Source organism: Megalops cyprinoides, chromosome 17, assembly GCF_013368585.1.
Source record: "Megalops cyprinoides isolate fMegCyp1 chromosome 17, fMegCyp1.pri, whole genome shotgun sequence".
Classification (NCBI taxonomy): domain Eukaryota; kingdom Metazoa; phylum Chordata; class Actinopteri; order Elopiformes; family Megalopidae; genus Megalops; species Megalops cyprinoides.
Genome location: NC_050599.1, coordinates 25705335 through 25721195, shown reverse-complemented (window position 1 = coordinate 25721195; position 15861 = coordinate 25705335). Strand labels below are relative to the sequence as shown.

The 15861-nt window shown below is 44.6% G+C and overlaps 2 protein-coding genes across 4 annotated transcripts in view; both read right to left on the bottom strand.

The window, feature by feature from the left end:
- The window catches only part of LOC118792186 (centrosomal protein of 170 kDa protein B-like), a 33931-nt gene extending 29057 nt beyond the window's left edge, over nt 1–4874 (bottom strand). Inside the window, exons 1-2 of the mRNA XM_036549949.1 lie at nt 4618–4874; nt 181–318 (exon numbers count right to left, since the gene is read on the bottom strand). Of these exons, the coding sequence (XP_036405842.1) occupies nt 181–285 (105 nt within the window). The 5' untranslated portion in view covers nt 286–318; nt 4618–4874. The remainder of the gene's footprint in view (nt 1–180; nt 319–4617) is intronic.
- Nucleotides 4875–9752: 4878 nt separating this feature from the next.
- Nucleotides 9753–15861, bottom strand: part of LOC118792185 (RAC-alpha serine/threonine-protein kinase-like) — a 29432-nt gene continuing 23323 nt past the window's right edge. For 2 of the 3 annotated variants that reach the window (XM_036549946.1, XM_036549947.1), the window contains exons 6-14: nt 15506–15637; nt 15316–15381; nt 14621–14689; nt 14206–14331; nt 13452–13580; nt 12974–13188; nt 12394–12481; nt 11609–11711; nt 9753–9875 (exon numbers count right to left, since the gene is read on the bottom strand). In XM_036549946.1, coding sequence (XP_036405839.1) covers nt 9796–9875; nt 11609–11711; nt 12394–12481; nt 12974–13188; nt 13452–13580; nt 14206–14331; nt 14621–14689; nt 15316–15381; nt 15506–15637 — 1008 coding nt within the window. In that variant the 3' untranslated portion in view covers nt 9753–9795. Of the gene's footprint in view, nt 9876–11608; nt 11712–12393; nt 12482–12969; nt 13189–13451; nt 13581–14205; nt 14332–14620; nt 14690–15315; nt 15382–15505; nt 15638–15861 lie in introns of those variants that run through there. The other variant, XM_036549948.1, reaches the window with a different exon arrangement.

The following is a 15861-nucleotide window of genomic DNA, read 5'->3' as shown; positions in this document are numbered from 1 at the left end:
AATCACACAAAACAAACAAAAAAAAAAACAGGTTCAGGAGAACTATGTGAGTTGTCTGCATTTCCTGTTTAGAGCTCACTGGCCACCACTGGGACCTGTGTGATAGGGGGGACCATGGTGGGAGTAAAATGTGGAAGTAGGGCGTGGAAGTAGGGGCGGGGCCACACACAGATAACCCACCTGCAGCATGAGCTCACAGTCCTCCCGGCCCACGAAGATCATCTCGCGTGGGAGCCGGTGGCGCGTGGAAGAGCTGCTCACCAGGAACCATGACGTCACGCTCATCTTCAGAGGCCCGCCCGGAAACCGCTTTGCATCCTGGGAAACATGGAACATGCACATCAGTGTACAAAGCAGACATGAAGCAAAGAGCAGGCCTGGCAACTTTAACAGCGGAAGCAGGCAAGCAGTGTACAGGGAAAGACCGCCACACATGAAAATAACACAACTTTCCTGACAGTTTCTGGGAGTGAATCTGTCTCTTTAAAAAATCAGAGGGATATAACAAATACAGTCAGTCACACACTGACACTGACTTCATAGTGAGGTTAGAGACATTAAATCACTTCAAAACACTTTCAAATACAGCAATATTGTGCTGTGAAGATCAGTCTCATTGAACCATCTGCCCTTAAGCCTTTGGGCCATTATAAACAAATGAATCCTATCACAATAATATGTGACACAGGCCTTAATGCTCTTCAGGCACATAGCTGCACCTCTAAGCCATTGTTAGCACCTGCAGTTGACTGAAATAAGGTGCTCATCTGACTACATCTAGGTGCTGTTTAATGAGGATGGTTTGAGTCCTTACACAGCTAACATTCTGGCACTGCAGAATTAAGATTCCTCACTGCGCAAAAACATCAAACCAGGTTCATTCCTACAGCAGCTTAATCCATCTTGTCAAGTCTTGTAATTATACTACACTCTCAGTTACAGTATACCAGAGCCTCATCATGAAGACACTCCCGACAATGTGAATGGTGATTTTTCTGAAAGGACACGCGTGCAACCATTAATGACTTATTCATTACATGCCACACAAAGAAAATGGCACGCAAAGAAATGTTTTGCATTAGAATGGCCATGATCACAGGCATGTTCCCCAAAGCAGCAGCTCCTGAGCTGCATGACAACCACTCACAGACAGGCAGAGCAGAATAACTGATGAAGCGGGCTTTTAAAAATGCATACCACAACATGTTAATTACTGACATGGCTAGTTGTGAACTGAATGCAGTTAATTCCTTTAAAAGGTGTCAAAAATAATGGGGGCGATAACATATTGTGACCGTCTGAGTCACCAGCAATCACATACAGCAGTCACTTGGAATGTATGGAGAGGTCCCGAGTGTGTCAAGAAGCCAATGAAACGTCACATGTCCAAGGAGGAGAGAAAAGTGATTACCATGGCTACCCAGAGGCAAGGTATGTAAGCTGACAGAACGTGGGACTCACACAATGGTGGTGAGTAAGTCTGGCTGGCCATATCAATTCACAAGAAGCAACTACCTCTGCCTTCCTAAAACTAGGGCGGTGGCTCAGGTTCCTGCCATCTATGGGCCAGATAGTTGGCTCAGTGAGTGTCGCATTGGCAATTGTCTTTGCTGTTGCTGACTCTTGCGATTTGCTGATCCATTACCAACATTCCTGAAGGGGTGTGATGTGAAGCAGCACACACAGGAATACAGACAGCACCAAAACACCGAAAACCTGCTACCAACTGGAACCCCCTAGATAGAGGACGGAAGGACAGCTGGAGCTGAATATCTAATCATTATAGAATATCTGTGACCTGGATGCCTCTCTGCTGCCTATGAACAGCAACAGGAGATTTTCAAGGGCGTGAAGTGGAACTCAATAATAAGGCTGCTCAGTCCTACAGCTGCCAGATTAAAACTGACTGATTCCCCATGTGTGTGACACACAACTCCCAGACCCCCTCTGAGAGCAGACTGGTGAACAGCGGTGGAAGTGATGAGAGATGACTCTATGACCGATGTCACCTGAAAGACATCACTGGGCCCCCAAATGGCAAACAGAAAAAGATTCCAATTCAGATTAAATCTAAATAAATGTACAACACAATGCAGGAAAGGTGTTGTAATTGTGAAGCTACTGTGGCCTCATTACATACAATTGAAGAGCAGTGTTGGTTAAGATACTAGTCAGAAGGCTGTATTGTATCATATGTATTTGTGGTAGCACTAGTTATAATATATAGTGACAATAAGACAAATAATAACAATAACAATATCACTGTGATGTAATGTAATATTCCCCAGGGTAGAACAGAGTACTGTAAAAGACCTGGTTGTGGGACTGAATCCATCAAAGGATTAACAGGAAGTGAATTTACAATATTAATCTGAGAAATGGCTGGGGAAATCAGCACAAGTTCACACTGATCGTGAAGTCCCTGAGCGAGAGAACAGCCCTAACCTAAACTCCCCAAACTGAAAATTGCAATTCCCATGCAGGCCTCCATTCAGATAAGGTTGCTTTGAACTGCTGCTAAAATGAACGGAGCCCTATGAGATGACCTTGACTTATTGGTGAGTCACATTCCTGTTGATCGACCCATAAGAGAGAAATGTCCTTATAAGGACATCCTGTGTATAATGCCATAGGCCCAGCTGGCCTATACAGAGATAACTGGCCACAACAGCCAGGTCTGGCCTGGGTCGTGGTGGTTTTACCTGTGGGTGGCCAACACCTGGACCATGTGACTCAAGTTACCATCCAATATATGGCTCCATTGACCCTAAGATAGAACAAAGACTAAAGACTTGCAGATGCCTTGTGGACAGCACAGGGCAAAATTGGAAGGAAGCAGTGCTCTGGCAGAAAGAGTTCAAAAACCCAGAATGATCATTTCAAGCACTGCCTATGACTGGAATTAACCCAGCATGACTGGTACTGTCAATCCACAGATGACAGAGACTTAAAAGGAGGATTGACGGATCTATCAATGAGCAAAAACGAGACAGGATGTGGAAGCTATAAGAGAGACCAGAGGAGGCACTCATCGGCGGAAGAGGGACAAGATCTTCATCTACGAGGAGGAAGTGGACAACTGAAAACCACTTTATAACTAAACATTTACTACATATTTCCCTTTGCTCTAACAGAGCCAAATGAAAAGCTGAAAGGGAGCTCCAACTGTGCTACCAAAAAGCACTGATTGTTAATTTGTCTTGCGTGTAGAACCCCAGACATCTTAATTAGCAACCACACATAAATCCACACCACTAACTCCGGGGGTCACTTCCAATGGATGCGTTGGTAATTATTTTTCACTACGCTCCACTTGGCCCTTAGGCAATATGCATTCCCTACTGACCCTGGATCAGCAATCAGGCAATGAATATGATACACTCCAAACTGATCAGAGATCAGTAGCTAAGGAATTGGTCACACATGGCACATCTGTAAATAGCTTCATTCACTGACTACATTTAGCTTCTGACCTAGGAAAGACTAAAAAGCCTTATCTTAGTATAAGATTATACAATTGTTTAGCTCGAGAGACGCCACAGACACACTGAACATACATATAGGCCTATATTTAGATTTCATACAAATTTGGTGTCTCCCCCTAAAAGACGATAAGATAGATCACGTATATATGATATTCGTATCACATCATTAAACCCCGAAAACAGCTGACAACTGTGAGACAGCAATTGATAAACCACAATTATTCTCAATTATTCTCAGCGTACTCAGTCATGAGATAGCGTCGCATAAACCCATTGAAACTCCGTCAAGCAGTAATTAGCCGCAATCCAAACACTGCTAGCCACAAAGAAACCTGGATAGTACGGGCAAGCCAATTCTAAAACGGCACGCATGAATCTTTCATATCGGAGTCTTACATGTATCCACACCCAATTAGCGACGGATTACTGTGTCATACGATGCACGTGATGCATTCTCCGAATACCATCTCCTTGCTGTGTCTGGCTATAGCTTCGTTAACATTGTCAGTAACTGGAAATCACCATTGCGGTTAGATTTAAAACGTCGTAATATGCGGCTGGGTGGCCTTTGGCTGGTATTGCCACTGACTGTATGCAACACACAATACAGTTCACTTGGGAAAGGACGTGGATGGTAGGAAGCCAAGCAGACAGTGTTGCTGGTCCCGTAGAGTCGCATCGCAACAGACAGACACACACAGCTGGCTCCCTGACACAGGCTTTTCGCGAGCCCAACCCTGGCCGTATTATGAAACAGCAGTCCAGCTACTCGACTTAGGAAAAAGACCCCAGTGGACCTCATTTCAAGAACAGGGGATCAGTAGCTAAGTTGCTTCTCCTTTCAGTGCACATTACTCAATTTGCACTCCAGACGCGATAGGTGCGAAATAACGCGTTTTCTGCGTTCAGAGATTTTTCTTCCCGAATTCCAGCTATCCCCGTCTAAAAATCCCCGATTCCTCATCAAAAAAAACAGTAAGAAAAATGCAGCTTTATACTTCCATTGGTAAACCTGAATTGGAAACGTCCAGTCTGTATGTAAGAAGGCCAAACACCATTCACGATAGAAGGTATTGTACGTATTTTCCTCCTTTGCAACCCAGCGTCTCATCATGCCCATTCCGCGACCTACCTATATAGATCCAGATTCCACTTTGCTGTTAAAAGCGCCGAAGGATATCAGCATTAAAACGCTGGAAAAGCGCAGCCTCTCGTCAGCGCGACCGTGAGAGAAAGCAACGCGATCCGCTTCTCAAACGCACAAAATGAATGCCGCCGTTGACAGCGAGTCCAGGTGGAAAACACACACCCTTCGTTCGGCAGCCAGACCATGCATTTTCTGACTGTGCAAGTGACACCGCGCGCAGAGCAGCACCGCCTCCGGTTAGCAGGTTATTGACGCAACCTCACAGGCAAACCCCAACGCCCAGGCGCGATGCTTTCCGCACCTGTCGGGAATTGAATGAGGCAAAACAGGTCTGCGAGTTTCACGGTGTCCCATCACATCCTGCCCATCCCCACGCTTTGGATTAGTTTGTCTCGTTTTTAGCAATACTTCACGTGGGTTCCAACCGATACCGTGAGTGATGACGTCATCGTCTTTGTTTTCAATAACAAAATATATCAGAGACGCTGTATCATTTATTGGACACTTATTAATGATTTTATGAGAATGGGTAGGTGAGTAGATGACTGTAGTTGTTTGATTATTATTAGGAAGTAATTGAATTCATTCAGACTCACACAGCGTCTTCAACAGGACGTGTGGCCAAGCCTGCCTATTACATTGCATATTTCATATGTATTGACTGAGGCGCACTCCACAAAAAGGGTAACCATCATTCTTGCCAGCACTGATCCGGTACTGTTTAATCTAAGCCCATGTTGACTTGGGTAGTTAATTTAGCCAATCTAAAGAAAAACGAACAATTATTATTATTATTACAATATTACTTTAGTGGTAACAGTAGTAGTATCGAACATAATTTTCTTATTTGAATATTTTAAATTTAGAAATAAGCGAACACCGAACAACTGTTTCATAATCACCATTATAATACTGCATGCCATTGATTTCAATTAATGCTTACATCGATATCGTATGTTGCATTATATTACTAACATCCCTTTATTCATCGAATAATCAGGAATAATAATTCCACATTTTACTGAAATGAAAGAAACTGTGGTAACAGTAAAGTAACATTGTATAACAAGCAGATTAGCATATGGATTGCTGTATCCAGTAACAGTCTAGATTTGGTTTGTTGATGTAAATTTTGTCAGACAGGCTACATATTGAGAACAAAAGTTGTGCCTGATTGAAAGAAGAGTTCCGTAGAATTTGTTTGAAACCAGTTCCCGCTGGCAAAATATGAATGGTTGTATCATTAGACCACGAGGAGTAAACTTAAAAATCGTCCAAGTTTCAGTTCAGTGTTCAAAATCCAACAAGCGTACGAAAAACACAGTATTTCTACATTTTGAAAATGTTCGTGTTCTAAACCAATTGTATCCACGAGATCACTGCCTCTTGGCGCTGTGTGCAAAGTGTTTACATGGACCTGTATCGCAAACTCACCAGAGGAAACACCTTCGCTGTATTCACGAGTGACGCTCTAGGTATTGGGTCACTCTGCATTCGTGCGGCGTGCAAAAAATCAAGTCGCCTGAACTTCCATTCAGAGACAGGTTGCACAAAATAGACCAACATTCAATAATCATCTGATATCAAAATTATATTCCAACATACATCTTTACAGTGTTGGATCAGTGTTCAGTGCTGGATGTGCTGGTACTATGCCACATTGCGCGCAGTGGAAATTTGCTTTGCTCTGGCTAAATTACACTGTCCTAGGAACGCTATTAAATGAAATAGTTGGCCAGCAAACTAGGCTTATACTGTGACTCAATAGATTCATATTTATGCACGATCTTACAATTGCCAAATCACTTTTCTTCTTTTTACAACCGGTGGTTGATTCATTGTAAATCGTTGGAATCATTGTAAGACTGTATTTGTCTAATATGCCTTGGAACACAATCAAACCAAACCTGACTTTAATAGCAATCGATTAGGTAATAATTTTCCATAGTGTCTGATTTTTGCTACCTGCTGCTGGTTGCAGTTTCCATACTGAGACCTAGTGGCACACACTATGTGGCCTTCACTTAACCTTATAATGCATAACAGTAATAAATCCAATTTATTGTTGCAACGATTTCTGCTGATCTAAGTCCAAGAACTGATTTCCATGTGTTATGGCTAGTACCCACGACACACACACAGTGGTTTGATACAACCAGAACAGATAATATGGTCCCTTGGAATGCACATCCAAACCCCAGCTCAAGAGGCAGCAGGAAAACACCCAGACACAAAGCGGTGCGTTGTGGGTACTGCCACTGGGACATCTTGCCTAGTGACTCTTCTATATGGGCCTCTATCCTAAGGGAAGGGTGGGTCCAGCTCCTTTTCTAACTCCACCCTCTGGGACAGGATCATTATAATCTCCATGGCAATGCTGCATCTCCAAAGGAAGCCTAATCAAAGTTAATTGTGAATAAAAAGTCAAGAAAAACAGACGGGGAGACAATGTAGTCATAACCCTTTATTTTAGAGTTTAAAGGAAACAAAATAAGCCTGAAGTGGGGGAAATGATATTCTCAATTTGGTCTCCCAGTTACTGTGAGCGCAGGGGCAGAAAGAAATATCTTTTAAATACATTTTTAAAAAGGCCCCCCTCCCCTTCCCCACATACAACACTGAGAAATCTATGACAAATCAGAGGTTTATGAACTTCAAAGGTCCAACTGAGCACCAGGGAGACTGAGAAGATGAATCTGGAACTGTTAGTCATGCAACAGTTACACAAGGAGGTCAAATAAGCAGGACTTTCAGTAAAAATAATAATTTTTCAGTGACATCAACAAGTAAATACACAAAACTTACAAAATGAGATGGAGTAGAGTCCAAAAACAAATAAACAAACAAAAAAAACACAAAAAGCTTTTACATTCATTAACAATTGTAGAACCAGTCAAAATGCACTGAATAATTACCACTCAATATCGGACAGGAAAAAAAAAAAACTGAATAAGAATAATTTATAGGAGAGGAATAATTTAAAGAATGTCCAAAAACATCCAGACCAAATGGTGCTGCTTTTCCCTACAGTGTGAAAACTGTAACAGAAGGCTAATTTTGAGTCACGTCTGTATTCAACCATCACTACAAAATTGTGATCAGTAACCAAAGATCATTGTTTTTTTTTAATGACAGGATCTTCTTGATGGCATTTACACCTCTTGTTTCAGTACATGTCTGATTTGGCTGCACTTCCAGCAGAAATTCATAACACAGCCAATAAATATACAAATGCATCACTGCTGAGGAGTTGGGAAATGCATGATGCTGCAGACCTGTCCGTATGATTGCTCATATATACATGTAAAAAAGAGAGATGAAATGTATGGAGTACACGGGCAGGCTGTTCCGACCCGTCCGCGTGTTTGCTGTGAATGAAACCCGGATGAGCAGCTTCAGTGTGTGTGTGTGTTCCAAAAAGGAGCGTGCAAACTGTGACAATGACCTCACTGAGGCTGTGCGGTTTGCGCTGGGGCGGGGTGCCCCGACGCAAGAAGAATCCCAGAACAGAAAGAAAAGATACCGAGCGAACGGACACGGCCGTACAGGAGTGCGAGCAGGAATTGGGCGGGAGTGGAACGGGTCATTTGAATACCCACGGTAGTTTGTGTGGCTTGCGTGAGCGTTTGTCGCAATACACTATTGGCCTACCTCTCAGGCTTAGGGTGTTCCCAGCCTGGCTTACAAGCAGCTCGTCTGGCCTGCCTTGTTTAGCCACCCTGAGAGCAGGTAAAGCTAGACCCAGGAGTTTCAGGTTTCAGTGCCCGACTAGGAAGGTCTTATCTGTTATGCCATACATAAGGGGGTAAACATCAGGCTGTTAGCTGTACTTTGGTCACAGTTATATCTGAACACATTCATTTAAAAAGAGACTTTTAGGTGCTTTTCCACCCTCGTCCCTCTAGGGGGCAACTTCCTAACAGCGTCTGCGTTTCCTCCAGCGAGAATGTGCTGTTGGGCTGTTATTGCACAACCTATCAATCTATGTCATTTGCTCAGACTAAACTAATACTACTGATGGTGGTCATCTGGTCACCCAGCATATTTCCCTAAATTTAAGTCTCACAATGGTCCAAGATCTGCAAGTTGAAAGGATCACAATGAGCTGTAAACTGCCTGCAGGGACGCATCTCATGACTTGAGCTGCACTGGGTCTTCAGGAAGCATTTGGGAATCCAGTGATGCCAAAGCCCTCCAGCACATTTGGCTTAATGGCATGCCGGTGGAGGAGGGAGTGCACGCTGGGGAAAAAAGCCAAGTCTTTAACTTGCAGTTAAGAATTTGGGGGGCAAACTTAGGCAGTACTGATATTGTCTTCTTTTGTTTCTGCAAAGGGAAAGTGATGGTGCCTTTCAAACATTTTCTGTATGAGTTACAAGTACTTAAAGCTTTTTATTGTTTAAAAAAAAACATTCAAGGACAACTTAAGGGGCACCTTACAAATGGCTCCATTTTGAACTGAAACCCGAGCAGGACTGAACCATTACATTAACCTCTGATCAAAGAGAAACTGAGAGCAAGCGACCTGGTATCCCAACTAAAGAAAGGGTTGGTCCAAACAATTCTTAAACACACAAACAGCAAAAGAACTAATTCTGACATTTGGTGTTCAACAATTCTTAAAAGCTCTCCTAATTTGTAATGGCATGTGGTAGCTTAAGAAAAAAGGTCCACTTTGTGAACAGGGAGCAATCCAATTCATGAAGGCAAAGAAACTACAAAAAAAAAATCATACATCATCCACTGTCAGCCATAGTGCCACCGTTTTGCTGCAGGGGCTTTATTTCTATTGGGTTCGCCATACTCCGGGTTTAAAAAAGTGGGGTTCGGCCAAGTCCGTGAGTGAACGCAGGAAATGCACGGTAGTGTTACCTCTCGTAAACTTCACAGGAGGATGGTCTTTGAAGGCCACAGGTCGGTCGCAACCATTGCTCCTGTCTAAGTGCCTCTCCCTCACCCCAAGATCATGACAAATGACTTCCCGGGCAAGAAGATGCCAGGAAAAAGTGCCCACAGAACAATGGCAGTTGATACACATGTGACATTGGAGGGAAAAAAAGAGTGAGAGATGCCCTTTGAGATTTTGACCTGGTTTTTGGGGGTGTGGTGGGTGTGGGGGGGGGTGAGAAATGGCAGGAGCCGGGGGGAATTGGAAAGGACCCTCTAGGCTGTTCCGCTGGCTGAGTAGGAGAACTGGGGGAAGTGAGGTCTCCTGTCACTGTCGAATTGTTCCATGTTCTCATCTAGGAAAGGAGAAGAGAGGGTGGGAAGGTGAGCGGTAGAGAGGGGGCAGAAATGACAGAGGGAGAAAAACGAGAGACAGAGTGAGAGAAAAACAGGTTTAGCAACATTTACATCATCGCTGACATCAGTGTTGAGTTACCTAACATACCTTTACCCTTCCAACGGTTTGAGTAATCCAATCAAGGACACACAGTGCTATCAAATACAATGTTGTACAGTACATAATTTGTCATAAATCTTGGTGCATAGTGTGCATAATGGTACAATACTTTGCAAGTGACATGCTGTGTGGAGCTACTGCCTCTCTGAGTAAATGTTACAATAAACAGATTGATAAGGACTTCATGTGGGCCCCTTCTAGCTGCCCACAGTAGACTAGAGTGGGGAATCTATCTAATGTCTTAAAACTATTAATATGGATAGGAGTTCTCCTTTCAAAATTGAGGTTTTTGCTTGTACATTTCAGATCCTGTGCCTCCACACTGTGCTTGCATTCACCTCTTCCAATTCAAATTACTGAGAAGCTTCAAAATCTGCCATATTTATAATAAATTAAGTGAAATGAATGAGCATAAATTTGTTACTCAAGCTAAAACACAAACCACTGTGCAGCAAGACTGAATTCCACCCTGAAACTACCCATAATGGTCCTACACATTATTTCCACTAGGTGGCAGCCCCCCTCCAGTTATGTGCTTTTCAGAGGCACTGAGACAACAGCATCCCCTTGTTTTCAATAATCATCAAACGGCACATCAGGAAACATCATTCGGATGCAAGCCTTTTGTATTCATTAGTTAATAATAAGCAAGATCAAGGCCAAGACTGCTGAAAAACTATTCCAGTGTCATCTGGGTAATCTGGGAGTAAAATCTGTGAGTAACATGTTTTATGAATGAGGAAGGCTGTGTTTCAGTGACTTGAGTGATTACATCTAAAAAATACAATGTATGACAAAGGTGTGACTACACGTGCTGACAAATATCTTCAGAGGGAGGCAAATTAACTGGGACTTTAAATTCTGCTCACTCTCCCTTTCTCTCGTACTAATTCAAAAACCATAAGAGTTTGATGCCTTTACAAATCTGAAAAGTCCCATGCAATATTTCCCCTCACATAAGCTCACAGGCTTGAAGGACGGAGGGAGAAGTGTGGGAGGTGTGCTACCGTGCGACAGCGATCGCGATCAGCACTTAGTCATACTGACTCCAGGCACCATCCGCACTTAGCATGCGGGCAAGCGCAGATGGGCTACGTGCCAGCTCAAACTGGGAGACTGACGATGGCGAGGAAGAAGCCTGCATTGTGCTCTGGTATTTAGATCCGCAGTGAAATCTTCCTGCTGCTTTTGGGAATTCAGAGGGGGGGAGGTGGCAATGTACCTGAGTGACACCCAGCCTCTGCTGTTCTTTTCAGACAGCCGTGGTAGTGCTGGTGCAGTGGGGCAGGTGAGCACACGAATGTCTGTGGTTGAACGTGGCCTCAGCCCTTTGTCACCAAGACGATAAGAGAATGATTGGTTTGCTCAGCTTAGGACCCTTGTTCATTTGCCTGGTGAGGTAAACGCATCTAACGGTCTGTCCACTGTGATATGTGTGCCCCTGCCCATGTTACACAGGACCCAAACCATAAGGGTGGACTTACTCCACAAGCTAGAAGGCACAAGAGGTGTGTGTGTATGCGTGTGCGTGTGTGTGCGTGTGTGCGTGTGGGCTACTGGACTGAACGGTACCTTGTCCTGGTGGGGTGATAGTGATGGTCTGGCCTGTGAACTCCTCGTCAAAATAGCGGGTGTCCGTCTCCGAGGTGACCTGGGGCTTGAAGGGCGGCTCAAGCTGAGAGGGCAGAGAGGGAGAGTGGGAGAGATGTCAAAACCCACAACTGCCTCAGTAAATATCCAGCTATATAAATGGATAAAATTGTGCAAGTCACTTTGGACAGGAGCATCTCCTAAATGACTACAATGTAATGTAATGTAATGAGAGCTGGCTGGATCCTGGTCCTGTCAATCATCCAACCCTGACCCGGCGAGCTTCACCGACAGCAGCGCTGGCCACAGTGCATCCACGGATTTCTGGCCTTGCATTTCATTCCAGGGCTCAGTCACATCATTTCAGCTGCGGTTTGAATGGGAACTTTAATGCCCCACTGTTCCAGGTTACAACTACTGATTGAATGGCAACTCAGGATCGTGGGTCTCCAGGATGGCCAGTGGAGGCTACTGCTATGCACAACTTATTGAGCCAGGGATGTCACCAGTATTGCATGGAGGTAAACTCCCTTGACAGGGTGGTGTCTAGAGGAGAGCATTTAAATATGCCCCGAACGGTAGTGCTATACTTACTAGTGGGACAGCATTTTCTTCCTGGTCTAGCTGACTCAGACAAACAAGCATGTCAGTGCAGGCTTTGATATCCCCCCAACAATTCTCCCGAGTATGTGCTATACTGCTGGTTAGGGTTAGCAACAGCATTACGGACACCCTGACTGGGTCGCTAGCGAGCATGTCATCCTCACCTTCTTCTCGTAGACGTCCTGCCACTCAATCCCGGCAAAGAATTTGTGCTGCATGATCTCCTTGGCGTCATCCGGCCCACCCCCTAACCTGGAGCGGGTGGAGAGGAGGAGAGTCAGGTGGACCGCAGGCACGCCACACCCTCTGGTACAAACCACAAGCAGCAACTCCACTAGAACACTACAACCCCAGGAACAACCTGGTTCCTCTGCCTTACACCATCTGTAAATCAGCAAACTGAAACTTCTATCCCTAATGTCATACAGTACAATTAAATAATAATAAAAATAAAAAATAATAAAATTCATTTTTATTAGAACAAAATAAAAATGGGGGGGGGGGGTTAAAAGAAGAGGGTAATAAAAATTATTGCAGTTGTAAGAACAACAATAATATTGGGAAGAATCATTTGTATACTTTCTCACATTTTTGAGTAGAATACAGTCATATTGTTTTGTATAGAATGGGAGAAATTCTCCCACACTGAACCATGTTTGCTTCTGATTTGTCAGGACTTTCAGTCGAATGAGTGATAACCAATCACCCTTCTGCTGTGGAGAGGCGGGGGGTGGAGCCACTCACCGCTGCTTGGGGTCCTTCTTGAGCAGGCCAGAGAGCAGGGACTTGCCCTCGGGGCCCAGGGTGCGAGGGAAGCGGATGTCCTCCATGAGGATGAGCTCGAACAGCTTCTCGTGGTCCTGGTTGTAGAAGGGCAGCCGGCCGCACATCATCTCGTACATGACCACGCCCAGCCCCCACCAGTCCACTGCCCGCCCGTAGTCATTGTCCTCCAGCACCTGGGGGGGTGGAGGAAGGGGTCACGCGAAAAGGTGGTCACAACATGAAGGGTCTAAGAGAGGTGGGGTGGAGTGACGTGTGGTGGGGTTGGGTAAAGAGGCAAAAATATAGGGTGCTTTGAAATTGCACCCCCTGTCTCTTAATACACTGCAGCCTGAGGCTCCACACATTAGACGCAGAGTGAAAGAGGATGAAGGACAAGGAGACCTCAGGGCTGACAGAAACACACCATTACCGTTACCATAGTCATCGTCATTATTACCTCCGGGGCCAAGTACTCCGGCGTCCCACAGAAGGTCCTCATGGTCGCCCCGTCCTTGATGCCCTCCTTGCAGAGGCCGAAGTCCGTGATCTTGATGTGTCCATCCTTGTCCAGCATAAGGTTCTCCAGCTGTCAGGGGCAACAGCGGCCAGATCGTCAGCGATGCGGCCTCAAGATCCACTTGGCTGCCTGGGACCCCCGTCTACCTGAGAGTCCTCGCAGTCTCTCAAGTAGCCCTTGCTCAAGGGTAGCACTGTAGTAACCTTTCCTGTGAATCCAACCTCCACCCTTCACATTGCAAGCCTAGCCCCTTTATCGGTAAGATCTATATATCAGTAAAGGGTTTTGTTGGTCTGTGGGAGGGTTTTTTTAAAGATAAAAAGCAACATTCCTGTAATGAATGTGTTTTCTTACAACATTCAAGTGCACATTCGGAATAAACTGCTTTTGGCAAGGACAAGACTCCATTCCCTTTAGTTTGGCGTGGATTCTGATCTAAAGTGGATTGGTTATTAATTGTCAGTTACACACCTAACCAGATTTATGTTTGCCATTTAGTTCCCTAATAGGAATCTGATGATGATAGACCACCATCTGAACCAATCAAAGGTTATTGGCTATATGCATACTGTAAAAGGAAGCTCACACAAAATATTTACACAGTTTTATATTACCATTTTTGTTCTTCCTTCATGTATTTCGGTGTCTTAACTGTTGCTGTTTCTACTCAGGAGGCAGAGCCTTGCCCACCCACCTTCAGGTCCCTGTAGACCACGTTCTGCTCCGAGTGAAGGTAGTCCAGAGCAGAGACGATCTCCGCCCCATAGAACCGCGCCCGCTCCTCCGAAAAAACCCGGTCCCGGGACAAGTGGAAGAAGAGCTGGAGAGAGCGGGGGGAGGAGCCAGGGTTAAAGGTCATCTAGAGGTGTTCTCCAAGAAATTATCTGTAGTTTGCTGTGCAAATGATATTGTATGTATAAATGGAGACAAAAATGAATTTATTTTACGTGGTTTGGAAAAAAAGCCAATCACCATCTGAAAAATAAACCCCCGGGAGAGTCTGAAGTTGAGAATGGCAGTGGCTGATAAAAGCTTGGCATATCACATACTTTTAAAACAGGGACAGGGTGTTGGCAGAGCCAGAATGGCTGACAGTTTACACGGCTCACCTCCCCTCCATTCGCGTACTCCATGACGAAGCACAAGCGGTCATGAGTCTGGAAGGAATACTTCAAACCCTGGCAGAGGGAAAGAGACCTTTCGTGTCACCAAAGAGAGAAGGAGCAGACAATGAACCAACTAACGGTCTTGTTAACTATACAATGGGATTCATTTCATAATGGCAAATGAGCAAATCAACCTTTAAAAGACAGGTGGATACCTATGTATTTTTTATTATAATTATATATATAACTATTCTGGTGTGTTATCTTTCTATTGCACTTCTACAGTCTATATTATTGGTGCCTCTATATCATTCTCTACTATTGCTCATATCTATATCTTTATTCTGCCCTATCAGAAACTCAATAAAAAGTATAATACTGTATCACACAGAGATCTAACCAACTCATGTGATATAGTATTCAGCTGAGAATAACAGAAAGACTTCACAATACTTTAAAAACATAATACTCTTCACTTCAGCAGAGGACATTGGGCTTACTGGCACTGCATCTCGTGGTACAGCTGTCAAATGAGTTCCCTTATCATGACTACTGTAGAGACTGGGTGCGTAATGCTGGTCCATTTAGGAAAACCATCTGAAGATGTTTGTATTGAGAGCAGCCTCGTGAGGCTTCAGTCCGGCTGGGGAAGGGTCCACTTCAGTAACAGTGAGGCCTAGTTTGTGGTTTATTCTCACCGTCAGGAATGGGTGCTTGGAGTTCTTTAGCACTCTGTTTTCGGTGAGCGTGTGGGCAACTTCATCCTGAGAGAATCCACAAACGGGAACCTCATGAGTCACCCACAATGCACAGCAAAGGGGAAAAAACCAGTATAAAACAATCCACAACACACTCTGTCATTCATTCACTGCAGGGGGTGCTACTCACTTTCGCCACTATCACTTCCTTTTTCAGGATCTTCATGGCGTAGTATCGGCCCGTGGCCTTCTCCTTCACCAGGATGACCTTCCCAAAAGTGCCTTTTCCCAGGAGTTTGAGGTATTCAAAGTCGTGCATAGTCTGGGTGAGGAGAGGGGGGCAGGGGTGAAAGGGGGGGGGGGGGGGGGGGCGAGATCAGGTTACTGCTATGGATTCACGCAAAAGATGTGCAAAAGAAGCCCTGTGCAGCTCGATGCGCCGTGACCACCTCCAAATATTTTTTAAGTCTGCAACCAAATCCTCCAGCTGCTGACTGGGCAATTCCCCACTACCTCGGTCATCATTAGCCTATACTTCACTTCTTA